This window comes from Sorex araneus, chromosome 10 (genome assembly GCF_027595985.1).
Source record: "Sorex araneus isolate mSorAra2 chromosome 10, mSorAra2.pri, whole genome shotgun sequence".
NCBI lineage: Eukaryota > Metazoa > Chordata > Mammalia > Eulipotyphla > Soricidae > Sorex > Sorex araneus.
The window spans coordinates 61,693,088-61,712,500 of NC_073311.1; the positions used below are offsets into that span (position 1 = coordinate 61,693,088).

The window sequence follows — 19,413 nt, forward strand, 5'->3', positions numbered from 1 at the left end:
GACAAGATGTGTGCACAGAGCAGAACAGCGTCTGGCCGCAGCAAAAGGAACTCTGGTCCCGGCCACGCCTGGCCGCAGTCGGCGAAGAGAAAGGAGGCAGACACGGGGCTCAATTTGAAAAAAGGTGGGAGGGGAACCATTTGAAAACAGCAACAATAAAAAACTCACCTCAAACTTAAACCACTCCGAGTTCCACTGTGGGTTGAGGGACTTGAGGTACACGTCGGTCTTGAAGGTGGTATTGCCGAATTTTACCTAAAAGCGAACAAGAGATAACACAGAGATGAATATCAAGGGTCAGGAAGCGTCAGCATGAGTCGAGGGGCGGAGGGAGCAGCGGGGCTGGGGGCCGACGATCCCCTCAAGCCACGGAAGAAAGCCAGGTGGGCCCGGGGTGTGGACGAGCCCGGGACAAGGCTCCCCCGACACGCTCCACTGTGTCGGAGGCCAGCAGCAGGTGACAGGGCCAAGGGGCCCTCGGGGACACTTTCCCAGATGGAGACGAAGACGCCCGGAGAGGCCAAACCAGAAGCTAAGGAGGCAGCTGACCAGCGCCACCCAGGTACTCTGAAATCCCCGATCTGCTGCACCCGCTGTCACCAGCAATCAGCCACTGTCATTAAGCCTTTCGTGACCCTATCTTTAGAGGCAACGGAAAGGGGCTGGCAGGGAAACTGTCTCACCTCCCAGCAGGTCTTGGCAGGCACCGAGTCGCAAAGGTCCAAAAGGAAGGAAGGGAGGCAGGCCAAGGTGACTGAGGCCCGAGGATTTGTCTCCAGCAAGGAACGGAGACCGTGGGGTCGCAGACGGGCCCGGAGAAGCGGGAAGCACTTCCCAGCTGGCCGCAGCTGCCCTAAATTCTTCCAGCTTTTCCCTGTTTCTGTCAGTCATGGCCATGGACTCTTTTTCCCAACCTCAAACTGCACTAGAGAGTCTTGCACACGGTCGAGATGTGATCTACATAAGATCCTTTCCTTTCTGAGCGGCAATCTTATTTCTGCTTTTACAGTGTTTGGTGATACCACTGTTTGATCAGTCTAGAAACTTTATTCTAGAGAAAAATACCCACAATGATATTTCTCTTCTCTATACATTTTCCTGTATACATTTTTCCCTTTTTTTTCTTTTTTTTTTTTTATTTGCTTTTTAGGTCACACCTGGCAATGCACAGGGGTTACTCCTGGCTCTGCACTCAGGAATCACCTGTGGCAGTGCTCAGGGGACCATATGGGATGCTGGGAACAGGACCCGGGTCAGCCACGTGCAAGGCAAACGCCCTACCCGCTGTGCTCTCGCTCCAGCCCCAGATGAAGACTTCTTGAGCATACCCAAACACGAGCAGCGAATTGCCGGATCATACCAAATAGAACATAAAACCCACTAACAAAGTAGAAATAGGAATGGCATGATAAATGAAAAGTTTCAGAGATCCTGACCCTTTTTATTGTCTGCATACATGACATCTACAAAATAAACACTTCATTCTGTCATTTTAAAAAATCCAGGGGGTTGTCTTTCAAGCAAAAAAGATTTTTTTAAATTTTAGACTTTATGGGCTAAAGCGATAGCACAGCAGGTAGGGCATTTGCCTTGCACACAGCCGACCCAGGTTCGACTCCTCTGCTCCTCTCGGAGAGCCCGGCAAGCTACCGAGAGTATCCCGCCCGCACGACAGAGCCTGGCAAGCTCCCCGGGACGTATTCGATATGCCAAAAACAGTAAGAACAAGTCTCACGATGGAGACGTTACTGGTGCCTGCTCGAGCAAATCAATGAGCAATGGGACGACAGTGACAGTAACAGTGACAGTGCTGGCGAGACATCCTTGGGCTGTTGGTGGCAGTATTAATCAGAGTGATCTCTACTGAGAGGCCGAGCCAGATTTGATCCTTAGCACCACAAATGGTCCCCAGAGCCCTGACAGGAGTGATCCCTGAGCACAGAGCCAGGAGTCAACCCTGAGTACTGCTGGGGGCAGCCCAAAAATAATAAAAATTATGCCTGCCCTTGGACATATCCAATACTTATGCCTACACCCTCGAAGTTCGCACAGAGGCACGCAATGGACACATCAACGGGATGACGGTGTCGCCAGGCGGGAGAGAGCTGGGTAACCATGGGTCTGGGGGGTGCTGAATCAAGGCGAGGAAAGGCGCCGCTTTCAGGGCTAGGAGGCAAGAGGGAACAGTGACCCCAGCAGATCGTTCTCCAGCAACGACAGCAAGTGTGGCGTTCTCCGGGGGGAAAGAACAGACGCAAAACACTCCGCGGGGCACCTCGCATGCCCTGGCGCAGAGACCATCTCTAGAAGGATGTCCGAGAAACGGCAACGGAAAGGGAAGCAGAAAGAGTCGGCCAGCGAGCACCAGGCTGCCAGACCGCTTCCACTCGTGATCCCGCCTGCCCGAGAATCCTTAGAAACCCACGGCCCGACACAGATGCGCTGGCTCAGGGTCTGTTTCAGTCTGTCCGAGTACACATAAAGCAGATTCCTCTTAGCACATTTACTGATAACACATAAATGTATTTGAAGCAAAAAAATTTTAAGTTGCATGACCCCTGGGGTCATGACCCCCAGTTTAAGAAATGAGGGTTTAACGGAAAGGTTTTTTTTTTATTGTTGCTGCTGTTATTTGGGGGGTCTGGGGGGTGCTCAGGGCTTCCTCCTGGCTCTGTGCTCGGGGGTCACTTCTGGCGAGCTCGAAGCATTCGCAGGGACACACACGGACGGGAGGTGGCCAAGGCGAGCGCTCTACCCGCTGACCTATTTCCAGATGACCACTCGTTTAAATGTTAAACTTCTTAAATGTTAAATGTTTATTTTTAGATTTCAAGGCAACAAAACGTGAAACGATGGTAACTCTGCTTAAGATGATGTAATTCTGGTTCCCTTTCTTGAAATTTAACCTAAAGAAGCCCCTTCGCCTAGGCCCCCTCCCCACACCGGACACAGCCTCGAGTGGGCCAGGGAGACGGCAGGTCTGGACTTAATCCCTGGCACCACAGGGCCCCCAAACACCGCCAGAGCGACCCCCAGCACAAGGCCAAGAGTAGCCCCCCAGCAATGACGGCTAGGTTTGGGTCAAACACACACAGAAACACCCAGTCACGCAACAGGCAATACTGAACAAACCATGGGAATCCCCACGGAAGAGCAACGTTGAGACATGTGCACTCACGGGAATTTATCAAGGACACAAAGCAGAAATGGAAAGTATAAATTCCGTGGACTGTATAAACTCTGACCACATTTAAATACACACACTATATATATGTGTGTATATATGTACATATACATATGTGTATATATATACATGTATATATATATATATACACATAAGTCTTTTGTTCTAAAGAAGGGACTGTGAGGATGGGGGCGGGGGGAGGGAGGGGAGCAGCAGAGCATCTGCCTTGCACGTGAGGGACGGGTTTCGATCTGCAGTACCACAACAACAAACAAGTCAGATGAGAGAAGGCCTGCGGCTGTGAGGTAGAAGTCAGATGCGGAATGACCGGCAGTGACTGTCTCCGAAGGAAAGACAGCCAGGGTGGAGGGGGGGCCACTCTGCAGCAGCAGCTCTTCATGTCTTACTTACATCGCTACTTAAACGCTAAGTCACACCACCAAAGCCATTCAGCCTGAAGGTGGGCAAAGAAACCCAGAAAGAACAGAGGTTTCTCTTGTCGGTGAAGTTTAATAAACCTAAAGGCGCCTCATTTCAGAGAAATACGGTTAAATGTCACCGTAAATGCATGCAAGTCATCCAACAGCCAAAGTTCCCTCAGGCTTCCGGTCCCACTGTTTGACTCCCCTGTTCAACCAGACAAAGTCCTGCTCCACGTCCCGTCTATCACTTCTGAGCTCCAGAGCTCCGAGTCCACTGCACCGGGACCCGCACTTCCCATCCTGTCACTGGTTTAAGACTGTTCATGGGGACAGGAAAGATCCAACAGTCCCCAGGGGGCACTAAACAAATACTCGAAACACAAGGTTTCAGAAACCGGGAAAGACGAGAAAGTGCGCGTTTTGCCCATGCAGTGACGCTTCGCCTTCTACCGGAGAGCAGAAAGAGTAATCACAGTTCATTCGGTCTCATTTCACTCAAAGGAGATTTTATTACTCGGCAATTAAATGACTGCCTCACAACTTGGTTAAAGAACATCAGGGATTTTAATGAGATTCTCTAGGAAAGCGAGAGCCTTCCCTTTCCCCGCTCATTAGCGAAATTAGCTTGAGAAAGTTATTTAACCTGTTATTTAGGGCCGGCTTCCTCCTCATTATATGAGATAACGCATGTAGAGACCGAGCAAAATGTCGGCTACATAGAAAACACTCGTCAAATATTAAGTCCTTTTCCTCTCCCTGTTCCCCCCAAAGACATGTAGATAAGCACGGGATGGTCATGTTGTTGGCCAGTCTGTAACCTGCGAATGAACAGTGGGGCATGTTCCTCTGAACACTTCCCTCACACAGAACCGCACCGCACTGCAGCTGGAGGTTCCCGGGAGGGGAACAATCTTGGGGCTGGAGCACAGGACAGCGGCGGGCACCACCTGGCACGCAGCCAGCACAAGTTCTATCCCCGGCATCCCGTATGGCTCCCTGAGTCCTCGGGAGTGATCCCTGAGCACAGAGCCAGGAGGAAGCCCTGAGACTCCCCCATGTGGCCCCAAAACGAAACAAAATAACCACCTAAAAGTATCATTTGGTCCTCACTGTTATTCTAAACTCCTCCCATCACATATAGCAGATTCCCTCAACCAATGTAGTCAGGATCAATATTGAATTATTTAACCAAATAATCTGGTCAAATCAGAAAATTGTTTAAAATGATACAAATGGTAGACATTTTAAGGTGCAAAACAAATAGTCGTTCTCTTATTTGTAAATGTTAGGCAACACTTCTTAAACTGACAGGTGATTTTTTTTTAAATTCTACACCACCCTTTCTGGTATAATTTATCACCTGCAATTTCAAGGGAGGGGAAACTCTGTATGTGAAAGTAGAACTGAAAACTGCTTGCTTTAAAAAGAAAAAAAGAAGAATCCTACACTTTCCCCAATTTTTTCCCCATTAAAAATCTTGTCTTTATATTGCATTATAAAGTGCCTTTTCACACCATTTCAACCATTTATGTGGGGTTTAAATCAACTGTAACAGAGGCCAGAGCGATAGCACAGCAGGTATGGTGTTTGCCTTGCAGAGGCTGACCCGGGTTTGATTCCCAGCATTCCATATGGTCTCCTGAGCACCGCCAGGAGTAATCCCTGAGTGCAGCGCCAGGAGTAACCCCTGAGCATTGCCAGGTGTGACCCAAAAAAGCAAAAAAACGAATAAATCAACTGCAGCAGCAGAGTCATATAGGCAAGCTTAGGGATAAATCCCACCGCTTCTTGGCAGGGTCTGAGGGAGGGGACGGGATGCAGGGGCAGGATGCGGCGGCTCCTGAGGGAGGGGGTGGGGCGGGGGGGGGGGGCGATCAACGAAGATGACTCAAGGCGTGTGGTTCTGGGAGCTTCGAAGCACCAGGGGCACTAACGGGTCAGTCGGCACAGGCGGGGGAGGGGCTCTGAGGGTCCGGCCTTCTCCCTGCCGCCTTCGCTCCGCGGCTCAGCATCCCACCTGTCCCGTCCCGGAGCCAGAGGCCTCCCTGCAGCTCCTCAGGCTTTCTTTCTCTCTTTCTCCCTTTGGTCTCACGGAGCTTGACCTCATCACCCACAGAATCCTCCTTCCCTCCCCTGGGCGCTCGACACAGGGACTGCCTGTCCCAGGGCAGGTCCCCTTGCGCCTCCCTTACCCACTGGGTCCCGAGGGTCTGCACCGCACAGTGACCCCTTTGTTACACTCTGCCCCCCCAGCCCCCTTCGGCAGTAATCTCTCCCTTTCAGCGGGATTATTCCTATTAGCACACAAATATGTTCTAGCAGCTTCTGGCTTATTAAGAACCGAGACTCACATTCCCCCCAAATACCACCAGCCCTCACCAGCCCTCCCCTGCAGGGCCGTATTTCCTGAAGCAATCGACTGTGCACTGTGCCGTCTTCATCTCCCTCGCGGGCTACCCTTTCAGTCACGACACACCCTTCCCTCTTCACTGCTCCTGCCGGCTCAGTAACCGACTCCAGGGTTCCGGTCTGGTGATTCTCCCCCAGATCTGACCTCGCGTGTCGGAGGAGCGCTTGCCTTCCTGGAAACACCCTTTCGCGCCGTGAGACTTCACCTTCCGGAATGTTCCCCCTCTCCCTTCACTGGCTGAAGCGACTCCCTCCCTCTAACAGACCTCCTCAATCTCAAGACTTCAAGGAGCACCCCCTCTCCTCATGCTCCAAGTCAAGAGTTTTATAAAAGAGACACAACAGCTGTAGAGGTTGCTAAAGATGGGAGCAGGCGGGGGCAGGGGGAAGGTGGAATGACTCTCCCAGTGGTGCTCAGGCTACTCCTGGCTCTGTGCTCAGGAGGGCCAACTGGCGATGTTCAAGGGTCCACATGTGGTGCCAGGACAAGCCTGGCTGAGGGGACCCAAGCGCCTTAACCTCAGTCCCGCCAGAGGACTTCAAGGATAACAGTATCAGTATTCAGAGAGAAAAAGGCAAAGAAGCTAATGTCCTAAAATTGTCTTGCGCTTGCACATTTGTCCTGTGTCATGATTTTCAAAGTCACATGAGGAATAAAAAAACCCTTCCTAGAACCTTAGCTTAGAGCTAGGAAATAATGGCCTTCTGAAGGACACATGTCAGCTACATCTTTCCCATGTGCTGGTTATTTTGGGACATTATTCCGCCAACGGCAATGGCCACTCTGAGATGACAAACTCGGACTGTCCACCTCTCCGTGGTGAGGAGTCGTCCTCATGCAGTTAATCACAAAAGCGAGGCACTTGGGGTGCTGCACCCCAACTTCCGTCCCCTACGCGGGGTACTTCTCACCACGCTCTCTCCAATCATCTTTATGATGACTCCGTCCTCCCGCAGAAAATGAAGTTTCATGACGAAAGACAACCCTTCTCTGCTATCTCCTCAGCGCGGAGTACTCTTACCAGCAGTGTCTGATGCCTCGAGAAAAAGCTCAATAAATATTCTGAACTCAATCTGTTCGTATCGTACCTTCATGAACACACTGAAATGCATGTGTTCAAATACTTGCTTGGACTGGAGCGCACACGGCCGACCCAAGTTCGATTCCTCAGTCCCTCTAAGAGAGGCCAGAAAGCAACCGAGTATCCCGCCCGCACGGCAGAGCCTGGCAAGCTCCCCGTGTCATATTCGATTATGCCAAAAACAGTAACAAGTCTCACAATGGAGACGTTTACTGGTGCCTGCTCAAGCAAATCGATGAACAGCAGGATGACAGTGCTACAGTGCTAAAATACTTGCTTACTTGTCTGCGACAGAGGCAGGGTAAGGACTGGGATGGAAGGGGGGGAGGGAAATGGGGACATCAGTGGTGGAAAGTTTGCACTGGTGGAGGGATGGATGATCAATCATTGCATAGCTGAATCTCAAACGTGAAAGCTTTGTGGGGCTGGAGTGATAGCACAGTGGGTAGGGCATTTGCCTTGCACGAGGCCCACCCGGGTTCGATTCCCAGCATCCCATATGGTCCCCTGAGCACCGCCAGGAGTGGTTCCGTTTTTGAGTGCAGAGCCAGGAGTAACCCCTGTGCACTGCCAGGGGTGACCCAAAAAGCAAAAAAAAAAGAAGGCTTTGTAACCGAATCTCATAGTGGCTCAATAAAAAATTTAAAATAAAAAAAAACAATAAAAAATAAATAAAAATTTTTTTAAATAAAATACTCGCTTACATTAATTACACCAGGGTGTGACACCACTATTTGAGTTGTGGGGAGAGCCAGGCCAGCTACGTGGGCTCAGTTCTCACTGACCCCTCTCCCAACACCGCAGCAAACCCAACTTCCTCCGGCCAGTCCATGCAAAGGCCCTAGGGACAGCCCCACCGGCCAGGCGCAGAGGGACGATTCTCCCCCACCTGCTTCATCGCCACCAAGCACACAGATCCCCCGTGCCCCCAGCAAAGCTCAGTCACCCTTTCATCTGGTGCCTGGTCCTCTGGGACGACCTGCCAACAACCCTCTCGCGTCCAGCTCCGACACCCACCTGGAATCTACCCACTTCTCTCTACCACCGAGACCATCACCTCGCCGCTAGGGGCTCCTCGTCCAACCCTCCAGCCCGTCTGCGGCCGCTGTCCTCCTCCCTCAGCACACTCTCCCTGGGCTTCCATGCAAGCAGCAAGCAGCCATGGAAGCTTCCATGCAAGCAGCATGTCCCCCGAAAGCAGAGAGGGGACTCGGGAAACTGTCTGCCCTGAGAGGCAGGGGGAGGACAGGGATGAGGGGTGGGGGGTCTACAGGGGACACTGGAGGTGGAGAATGTCCACTGGTGGAGGGACGGGTGTTCGATCACGGCGTGGCTGAAACAATGGTGAAAGCTTTGTAACTCTCACGGTGAGTCAATAAAATAATAATAATAATAGTAGTAGTAGTAATAGTAATAGTAATAATAATAAATTTTTAAAAAGAAACAGCGCACGTCCGCAGTCTTCACTCTGCTGAGACTCCCTCCTCTGCCTGCCCCCCCCAAACACACACGCACACACACACCCTCGCTGGCACCAGGCTCCCTCTCGGCCCACAGGTCTTCCCCTGACCCTCCCTGGGAGGCCTCCCCCGGCTCCTCATTTACTCTCTTTTTCCTTTCAGGACATCACAGTCCCTAAACATACCTAATTTATTGACCCCTTAATGTCTGTTGCTCACATCGAACCCAGACGTTCCATAAAGGCAAAATCAAGTCAATTTTGTCCAGTGGCTGGCACCAGCCGGGCAGAGAGCAAACGCTCAGGGACTAGTTGTGGAAAGAAGGAAGGAATGAATGAATGAATGAATGAATGAATGACAGAAAGAAGGTCCTTGGATGGGACCCCTCCCTCACCAGCAAGCACCAGGTGATCTTCAGAGCCTGACACACCCAGGAAGTGCCCCTGGGTGTCCCCCACAAGCCTCCTGCCGGCCCCTGTGCGAATCACGGCCCTCTTCAGTGGACCCTGTGTCTCGGCCCGTCTCTCCGCCTCCCAGGCCCGCCCCACTCGAGCCCCCGACAGACATCGACCTGAGTCGCTGAAACACCCCCCTACCCAATACACGGGGAATTCTTCATTCCAGAAAATGGGGCTCACCCTCCAGCTACCCTCCCCGCCTCACCCCCCACACACACATCTTCCAGTCCGGACAGACGCTGAGTCAGGGAGCCCCTGGCCCATCTCACCCTGCGCTCTGAAAACCCTTCCAGGCTGGCCAGCACGTCCCTTTCCCGGGAAGGCCTCCTACCTCCAGGACAGAGCTGGCTGCAGGCTGCAGGCCCCAGGTCCGGGCCCCCAGGCCCCAGTCACAGCCCAGCAGGCCCTGGGGGTCCACAGGGCTAACCAGCGGCCTCAGGAGGATCACTGTGAGCCCCAAGGCGTCAGCTCCGGGCTGAGCATCCGAGAGTATGCCCTGCGGGCCTGCCGGGTCCCTGAGCACGGGGCTGTGGCCCACCCTCCACCCCCAAAAAATAGCACAGACGTGGCAAGAAGAGACGAGACACGTTATGGCCAGTTTTGAACCCAACCTGGGTGGCTCGGTCGCCTGCAAGTCCTTGGATGGGACCCCTCCCTCACCAGCAAGCACCAGGTCTACCCCGGGCGGCTCCCGGGCCCCTGAACCCACTTTGGCCGTGAAAATGAGATCGAGACTAAGCCGCTGCCAGGGACGGATTTGGGGAGAAAGTGCCAGGGCTCTGGGGGCCTGGCGAGAGAATTCTGTGCTGAGCTGACACCGGGCAGAGTACCCCGGGGTATCGATCATCTCTGAACTCCAGCACCGCTGAGCACCCTCCCCAGGCTAGTCCCGGCCACTGGTTTAAGACCACGTTTGACCTGGCTTTTCTCTCCCTCGGGCTGTTACTTCTCCTTTGGGGCTCCGTTGGATCTGCGTGAGTTTGAAAGGAGCCTGAAGTTCCAAAAGCACCTTGCCAGGTCAACCCCTGCACTCCAGGGGCCTCCGCCCCGGGCAGTAAACACCAGCACACTGCAAGGGTGGCCACCGGCTCTCAGGGACAATTCCGAAAACGGTCCACGCCCCAGTGCTTCTCCCCAGCAGGCTACACCCCTCCTCTGCTCCCTCCCCAGTACCCTGGGGTGAGAAGCCACTGCGCCCCAAGAGGACACAGGTGTGTATGGGGGAGGCGTGTCTGGATCCATGTCTGTGTGTATTTGTGTGTATATGTATGTGTACATGTGTCTGGGTGCATGTGCATGTGTGTGCCTGGGTGCACATGTCTGTGCGTGTTTGTGTGCGTCTGGGTACGTGTGTGTCCGTGTTTCTGGGTGTGAGTGTGCGTGAACCTGTGTGCATATGTCTGGATGTGTGCCACATGCATGTGTCTGGTTGTGTGGGCGGGTGTGTGCACACGTGTCTGAGTGGGTATGTGTGTGTCTGGGTGCATGTGTGCGTGTGTCTGGGTGCATGTGTACATGTGTCTGGGTGCCTGTGTGTGTGGGCTCATGTGTGCGTGCCTGTGTTTGTGTGTGCGTGTGTGTGTGTGTGTTTCTGGGTGCGTGTGTCTGGGTGCGAGTGTGTGTGAACCTGGGTGCATGTGCCTGGGTGCGCATGTGCGTGTATTTGGGTGCGTGTGTCTGGGTGCGCGAGTGCGCATGTCTGGGTGCACGTGTCTGGGTGTGCATGTGCGTGTGTCTGGGCGTGTGTGTCTGGGTGTGCGTGTGTCTGGGTGTGCATGTGTGTCTGGGCGCATGTGTCTGGGTGTGCGTGTGTCTGGGCATGTGTGTCTGGGTGTGCATGTGTCTGGGTGTGCGTGTGCGCGTGTCTGGGTGCGTGTGTGTCCGGGTGCGCGTGTGTCTGGGCACGTGTGTCTGGGCGTGTGTGTCTGGGCGCGTGTGTGTCTGGGTGCGCGTGTGTCTGGGTGTGCGTGTGCACGTCTTGGTCTGGGTGCGTGTGTCCGGGTGCGCGTGTGTCTGGGCGCGTGTGTCCCGAGTGTGTGTCTGGGCGCGTGTGCGTCTGGGCGCGCGTGTCTGGTGCGCGTGTCCGGGGGCTGTGGGTGTCCCGCGCGGCCACGCCCCGGCACCTCCCGCCTGCAGGTGGCCTGCGTGGGCCTGCGCCCCCCTCCCGGGCCGGCCGCACCCTGCGGGCCGGGGGCGAGGCGGGCCCGCCGCACCCACCTCCACGAAGGCGTCGGTCAGGTCGCTCGCGCGGTCCATCACGGGCAGGTGGCGCCCGGCCACGATCTTCACCTTCAGCTTCCCGGGCATCGCGGGGCCGGGCGCTCGCGGGTCCTGGAGACAAACAAGCGAGCTGCGCCCGGCGCCCGGCGCCCAGCGCGGGGGAGGGGCGGGCCGGGCGCGCGCGGGGCGGCGGGGGCGCGCGGGGCGCGGGGGCGCGCGCGCCGGGCACGCGCGCCGCCAACTGACAGCGCCGCCGCCGCCACTCACTGGCCGGGGGTAAGCGGTGCGGCCTCGCGCCGGCGCTGCCGCCTCATTCCGGAGAGGCAGCCGGAGGAGCGGGTCCGGGGGCGCCTTCCGACCCGGGGGCGCGGGAAAAGCCCAAGCGAGTCCACACCCGCGGCGCGCCCGCCGCCCCTCCGTACGCTGCCCGCCGCCCCCCCCAAGATGGCGGCGCCCGGGGCGTGGAGGCCGCATCGATCGCTCGGCGCTCTCCGCAGGCAGCAGCGGAAGGGGCGGGGCCACGCCAGGGCGGGGCGTCGAGCCCGGCATCATCCAACCGCAGCGGCGCCCGCGCGCGGAGCCGCTGCCCGCCCGGGCCGATTCGCGCCCCGCGGCCGCCCCGACGGCGCCGCCACCCGGAGGCGCGGCCGCGGGACGGGCAGGCGCGGTTGAGCAGGTCCGTCGGGCTGGTTCCTGCTGCCGGCGGCGGGGCTCGGCGCCTCTCTCCCTGGGAGAGTGGGGGACGTGGCCGCCCAGGGCCGCTCGGTTCTGGTTGGAGCCGCATTTCTGACCCCGCCGTCGTCCGGCGCGTGTGCAGTGACGGGCGGGCAGGTGTGGCCGCGAGCCCCCCGGGGGCGAGGGGGGGAGAAATGCAGGTGCCCTTCGGACCCCGCACCTGCTGCCAGGGTCCAGGCCGCTGGGAGAGGCGAGCCAGGCGCCCCCAGCAGCCCGCACACCCGGCCCTGGCCCTGGGCAGCTACGGGGACGTGATCTGACGGCCCGGCCCGAGGAGGGACACGGGGACACACGTACAGACCCTTACCCGGAGCCGTGCCAGCCCCCAGAACACAATCCGAAGGCTGGCATGATGTGCCAAATGCTGAGTAGAGTCACAATTCGGGGTAGAAAATAGTGCCCCTAGATTGTTCTGCAATGCCCCTGGGTTGTCTGCAGTGTCCCAGATTCGTCTGCAGTGCCGCGAGGTTGGTCTGCAATGCCCCTGGGTTGTCTGCTTTTCCCCTAGATTTCTCTGCAGTCCCCTAGATTCGTCTGCAATGCCCCTAGATTCATCTGCAATGCCCTGGGTTGTCTGCTTTCCCCTAGATTCATCTGCAATGTCCCTGGGTTGTCTGCAGTGGTCCTAGATTCGTCTGCAGTGCCGCGAGGTTCATCTGCAGTGCCCCTGGATTCATCTGCAATGCCCCTGGGTTGTCTGCAGTGCCCTAGGTTCTTCTGCAGTGCCCCTAGATTCGTCTGCAGTACCCCTGGGTTGTCTGCAATACCCCTGGGTTGTCTGCAATGCCCTTAGATTCGTTTGCAGTGCCCCTAGATTCGTCTGCAGTACCCCTGGGTCGTCTGCAGTGCCCTTAGATTCGTCTGCAGTGCCCCTAGATTCGTCTGCAGTACCCCTGGGTTGTCTGCAATACCCCTGGGTCGTCTGCAGTGCCCTAGATTCATCTGCAGTGCCCCTAGGTTGGTCTGCAATACCCCTGGGTCGTCTGCAGTGCCCTAGGTTTTTCTGCAGTGCCCCTAGGTTTATCTGCAGTGCCCCTAGGTTTATCTGCAGTGCCCCTAGATCCTTCAGCAGTGGAAACTCCCCCACGTGTAAGTACGCGGGATGCTGTTCACGTTAGAGACGCTCAGGGACGGGGCTGGGGTGATAGTCCAGCGGGCGGGGCGCTGGCCTTTGCCCGCTGCGGGCCAGGGTTCCATGCCGGCCCCCCGGGTGGGCCCCGGAGCCCCGCCGGGCGTGATCCCCGAGCACAAAGCCCGCGGGAGCCCTGAGCCCCGAGCCCCCGCCGGAGGTGGCCCCCAAACAAACACCCGCCACGTCCAAGTGCAGCTGAGACCCCCGAGCGCTGCTAGGGAGCGGCCCCCGGCCCGGCCCCGCGCGCCCACTCTCAGGGTTCGTCGCGGTGTCCCCGGCAGTGGCCAGCCAGAATTTTCCCGTCGCCCAAGTTGCTGCCTTTGTACGTGGAAAGCCGGGCTGGGAGCCTGCGTCCCCTGCGCAGGGACCCCCCGGCGGGCACTGCCAGTCCGGAGTAGCCCCGAGCACCGGGACGCGGTGAATCACAGCCGGTCTGGAAGGCAGATTGCTACTTGCTTGCCTGCTTGCTTGCTCGCTTGCTTTTTCTTTCGACTGGAGAAACTTTATCCTTTCAAACTGCAACAAAAAGTGAAAGGTTAGAGACCACAGTTCCCACGGTAGATGTCCCTAGCTCCATCAATTGCAAATCTTGGTGTCAAACTCTACCCTTCCAGTGCTCTCATGCTAGATTCACTGGCTGATCACTTAATTCTTACATGTTTTGTTTGCTTTGGTGGCAGAGTTAAGAGAGTTATACTGAAAGCAGATAATTCCCATACTATCAATTTGCTTTAAAAAAAAAAAAAAAAACACTGAATGAGGGCCAGAGGGATAGTACAGCAGGTAGGGAGTTTGCCTTGCAAGCTGTCAACCCGGCTTCTATCCCCAGCATCCCATATGGTTCCCTGAGCAGCGCCAGGAGTAATTCCTCAGTGCAGAGCCAAGAGTAACTGCTGAGCATTGCTGGGTGTGACCCAAGAAGCAAAAATAAAACTAAATTAAAAATTTAAAAATAATATTTATAATAATTTTTAAATACTGAAAAAAAGGTACCAACGCACACATTTAAAAACTAGAAAGCTGAAGTTTAGCAATAATCTTAATGGAAAGGACTGAATGTATTGTATTGCCAAATGTCATCATCTTTTTAAAAAATTGCGCAATTAAAGGTTAGCAGTTTTAGCCTCCTACTTAGCCTGTAAATACTTGCGGTACCTTTGCCTTAAGGCCTCATCAGCAGGAGATTATAATTAAATGCTTCCTGGAGGCTTTTTTTTTTTTTAAGCAGCATTAAGCCTGACCTCAGTTCATCTAATAATTATAAGACTTTATTTTAATTAATGCTGAGAACAATGCTGACTTCCCTAACAAATCTGCCATCTTCTGTTTCCTGATTACCTTCTTTAGCGTTGTCCCTTGCCACTTTTTTTTTATTTTTTTTTCTTTCTTTTTTTTTCTTTTTGGGTCACACCCGGCAATGCACAGGGGTTACTCCTGGCTCTGCACTCAGGAATCACCCCTGGCGGTGCTCAGGGGACCATATGGGATGCTGGGAATCGAACCCGGGTCGGCCGCGTGCAAGGCAAACGCCCTACCCGCTGTGCTATCACTCCAGCCCGCCACTTTTTTTTTAATCCTAGAAGTTTTAGAAGAATTTATGTGTATGTAGAATTTGCTGTAGCCACTGCTAACTTCAGTGCTCACAGATTTCAAGCATCCCCCAAATCCTATGAATTAGGGATTCTCAGTCTTCTGTGGACAGATGAAGAGTCCAGTGCTTTGCAGAGCTTGGTGACTTCTACCCAGTGTCATCTTAGAGCGAGTAACTAATGCAAGAGGCATGATTTCTGTTCTGTTCTGGAGGGAGCCGTCAGGGACACAGGCACATCCGGCAGTGCTCAGAGCTTGCTCCTGGCTCTGCACACAGGGGTCACCCCTGGCTGTGCTGGGGGGACTATATCAGGTGTGGGGGATTGAACCCAGGTTTGCCAGGTGCAAGGCAGCGCCCTACCCGCTGTACTCTTGCCTCACCCCCGGGGAGGCAGCAGCATTTCTGTCTAGACAACATGATGCTAATGTCCAGTGTTTTTAAAAGACAACACATTATTTTCCAGCAAGCCGCTTTTCTCCCCACCTGGAAAGTTTTCCTCATAATCATTCTGTCAGATAATTAAGAATTCCATCATTTATTGGGCCTGGAGTGATAGCACAGCAGGTAGGGCATTTGCCTTGCATGCTGTCGACCCGGATTCGATTCCCAGCCTCCCACATGCCCACATGGTGCCCCAAGCACCGCCAGGAGTAATTCCTGAGTGCATGAGCCAGGAGTAACCCCTGAGCATCACTGTATGTGACCCCAAAAAGGAAAAAAAAAAAAAGAACTCCATCATTTATTTTGGAAATCACCTATCAGGCCTATCCTGCTCTCCCTCCTAACAAAAATCTAACCCGTCAACGTAATGTCCAGGGACATAATTATTCTTTTTTTTTTCTTTTTTGTGTCACACCCGGCAATGCACAGGGGTTACTCCTGGCTCTGCACTCAGGAATCACTCCTGACAGTGCTCAGGGGACCATATGGGGTGCTGGGAATCGAACCCGGGTCGGCCGCATGCAAGGCAAATGCCCTACCCACTGCGCTATCACTCCAGCCCCCATAATTATTCATCTTTGTTTCGCTCTCGTCCGTCCCACTCTGAGCGGTGAGTGTTCCCTGCACATGTGCCCGCTCTCCAGTTCTCTCCTGTGCCCTTTCCGTGAGGAGCAGATGCGGCCGGGACTGTGAGTATGGGTGGGCGCTGGGCCTGCTCCCTCCTCTGTTCTCTCCTGGCCCCCTGAAGGCTCCTGTGAGGGCCTCCCTGCCTCCAGGGTCGGAATGCCCAAAGGCTGTCTTCCTGACGTGCTCTCTCCTCCTCGCAGCTCCTGAAACGGCTTCTCTCAGTCCTAGCCACCAGCTGCGTCCACCCAGGCTGTCTGTAACCCTCGATTTCCGAAGACATCAGACAGCTCCCGTTCTCCTGACGCTCGCTAGTCTCTGCACGGTCACGCACACTCTCCTCTGGCTCCCAGCCGGCCCTCCACCTCACTCTCCGTGACAGTCCCTGTTTCTCAGTTCCTGGCCTCGTCCCTCACGTCTCGCTAACTCCGTTCGTGCCATGTGGCTTCCATCTCTTACCCATTTTAATAAAGAGTTTAACGTTTTTATCTTTTAATCTACTTCTTATAGTCATCTTATAGCCTACTTCTCCCTCTGGGAGAACCTGGCAAGCTACCGAGAGTTTGCTGCCCCCATGGGAGAGCCTCGCAAGCTCCCCGTGACGTATTCATATGCCAAAACCAGTAACAATGCTGGGTCTCATTCCCCTGACCCTGAAAGAGCCTCTTATGCGGCATCGTTGGGAAGGACGAGTAAAGAGAGGCTGCTAAAATCTCAGGGGGGCCTGGAGCAATAGCACAGCGGGTAGGGCGTTTGCCTTGCACAGGGCCAACCCGGGTTCGATTCCCAGCATCCCATATGGTCCCCTGAGCACCGCCAGGGGTAATTCCTGAGTGCAGAACCAGGAGTAACCCCTGAGCATCGCCGGGTGTGACCCAAAAAAAGCAAAAAAAATAAAAATAAAAAATAAAATATCAAGGATAGGATGAATGGAGACATTACTGAGACTACTCGATAAATTCTACAATCAACGGGATGATGATGATGATGATGATGATGATGGTGATGGTGATGATGATGATCTTAATGTTGGAAGGGTGGAGTGGGCCACACCCAGAGGTGCTCAGGGATCCCTCTGAAGGGTGAAGGCACTTGCCTGCATACAGCTGGCCCTCGTCCAATTCCCAGCACCACGTATGGTCCCCTGAGCACTGCCAAGAGTGACCCTGAGCTGGGCATGACCCCAAAAACCAACACACCCATTACCCTCCTCCCAGCACCCAAAAATCAGCTTCCTAATTTCTCATGGATCTGGGTATATCTTTTTGACTCTATTTGGAATATCAAGGCATCCTTAAGGAATATATATCCAAAACTGAACACATCCAAGGGCAGCGATACAGCAGCAACGAGAAGGAAGGTCCATCCTGGCCTCCCGCAAGCCCCGCCACCCCCCACCCCTCCCCAGAGCACTGCTCAAGCCCCAAGTCAGCCTGTCTGAGAGTGAGGGTGGCTGTGAAGACAAGGGTCTCTGAAGTTACTCTGACTTTCTGCCAAAGCGGGGAGTCAGCCGAGGAAAGGGCACAAGTGGCCAACCGGGCTCTGGGAAAACTCCTGTGGGGGTGGTCCCTGCTGCCTCAGAGAGGCCGTCTCAGTGCTCGGTGAGCACCCTGGCCACCTCACGTGAGATGTGCTCTTACTTGGGCAGTTCCGGGGTCCATCCGTGGTTCTCTCGGTCCACACACTCCGTGAGCCTGGCCCGCAGAGGGGTGCGGTGTGGACCGTGGCTTCCTTACGGGGCCAGCACCAGAAAAGGCCCAAAGGCCCAGTCCGGGGAAGGAAATGCCTGGAGGTTTCCCATTAGTGAGGACCCGAGGCACAAGCGGAAAACCGTAGCCACGGCTGGCAGTCACCGGGCTGACAAGGGTCTTCACTGCTTCCCTCTGATCCAGGACCTCCTGGCGCGGGTGATCCGGATGATCCGCATGGCCTGGGCAGGGGCAGCCTGCTGTGGAGACGCTTCGCTTCCCGGGTGTTCACTCAAGGGGCAGGGCGTGGGCACAGGAGCGGAGAGGAGAGTCTCTTCTGAAAAGGGGCACGAGGCCTGCTGAATCTGGGGCCTCTGCTCTAATCTGTTTACCTGGCGACCTTGAAAGCCGTTCCTCTTCGCTCTGTGTAAGAGGAATTTCTGCCCCAGCTCAGGGGCCACGCCTGTATTCTCCTGAAACTTTCCTTTATAAGAAGGAGCGTGTGCAGGGCTGGGGAGAGAGTCCCGTGGGTAAGGCACTTGCCTTGTGTGTGATGGCCACAGTTATTTCCTGGTCCCACATGTCCTCAAAGCATCACCAGGAGTGACGCTTGAGCTCAGAGCCAGGAGTAAGCCCTGGGCACAGCCAGAGCCAGAGGTGTGGACAAAAAGGAAAAAAATTAAAAAAAAAGGAAGGGAGAGAGAAGGGAAGGGAAGCCAAGGGGAGAGAGAAGGTTCAACATTTTAAGAGTGAGCCAGTATTCAAAAGTGGGATTAATCTGATTTTTTGCATGACTAGGCTTGTCTAGGACAGACCACAGCCTCCCTGCCTTAATACTATTCCTCTACTACTAGTTTGTTCCATTTTAACTGAATGATGGTTCCTATTAATTATCACTTCACCGTCTATAAAGCTAAGGTAGTTTCCAGTTCATCTCAGTTCATGAGATCCAGACCCTTGGAAGTTTTAACTTGTCACTGGACTTCCTCTTACGCACAATTTTCTTGGCCAGGTAGGTGGCACTAATCGAGCTGCCACAAAGCCATAACAGTTTCTGTACCCAAACACTAAGTAAAACACTCACTGATTAATGGAACCGAAACTGGATTTCCCAGACTTCTGTTTATTCCCAGTGCCTTCCTGCCAGGAGAGGAACAGTTCCATCATGATTCCCGTGTACCCTGGGAAGCAAAACCAGGTAGATTTGCAGCATTTGTCATGAGCCAGATTCAGTTCCCACAATGAGCTTCCGGTGGACTCGAGTTATTCAAAGGAAAGCTGCCCCGTGGAGCCGTTCCTAGTGACTGCAGTGGGCCGGGTGGACAGAGGAAGAAGGAGCCCAGCGTGTGTCCCTGGATGGTTCGCCGTGGTACGATCACGCCTCTTCAGTCAGCTACGGACAATGACGCTGCTCTGCTCCCCCCAGGGCCTGAAACTTCCCCTCCCAGACTTATCCCAAAGGAACATTAATAGAATAAAACCCGCGAACTTGCATCTGTTGCTGGTAGGAATGTTGTCTGGTGGTGCAATCAATCCCCCTGGCAAACGGTGTGGGGAGTTCTCAGGGAACTTAGAATTGAACTGCCAGATGACCCACAGTCCCACTTTTGTTGGATAACATCGGGTTGTCCTGGCTCTGCCTGCAGGGAGCTTAGGTTTATTGAGCTACTCCCACAATAGTGCCCCTGAGACACACCCAATTCAGCCAGCACTAATAACCCTATATTGCTTTTCTCTTTCATGTCACTTGCGTGGTTTAGCAATGTCCTTTTTTTTTTTTTTTTGCTTTTTGGGTCACACCTGGCGATGCACAGGGGTTACTCCTGGCTCTGCACTCAGAAATTACTCCTGGCGGTGCTCAGGGGACCATATGGGATGCTGGGATTTGAACCCGGGTTGGCCGCGTGCAAGGCAAACGCCCTACCCGCTGTGCTATCGCTCCAGCCCCAGCAATGTCCTTTTTTGTA

General features: G+C 54.6%; 1 protein-coding gene across 18 annotated transcripts in view; it reads right to left on the reverse strand.

The window, feature by feature from the left end:
- The window catches only part of C2CD5 (C2 calcium dependent domain containing 5), a 92,557-nt gene extending 80,879 nt beyond the window's left edge, over positions 1–11,678 (reverse strand). For all 18 annotated transcript variants that reach the window (XM_055118576.1, XM_055118571.1, XM_055118564.1 and 15 more), the window contains exons 1-2: positions 11,233–11,678; positions 169–255 (exon numbers count right to left, since the gene is read on the reverse strand). In XM_055118576.1, the coding sequence (XP_054974551.1) occupies positions 169–255; positions 11,233–11,322 (177 nt within the window). In that variant the 5' untranslated portion in view covers positions 11,323–11,678. The remainder of the gene's footprint in view (positions 1–168; positions 256–11,232) is intronic.
- Positions 11,679–19,413: the final 7,735 nt, after the last annotated feature.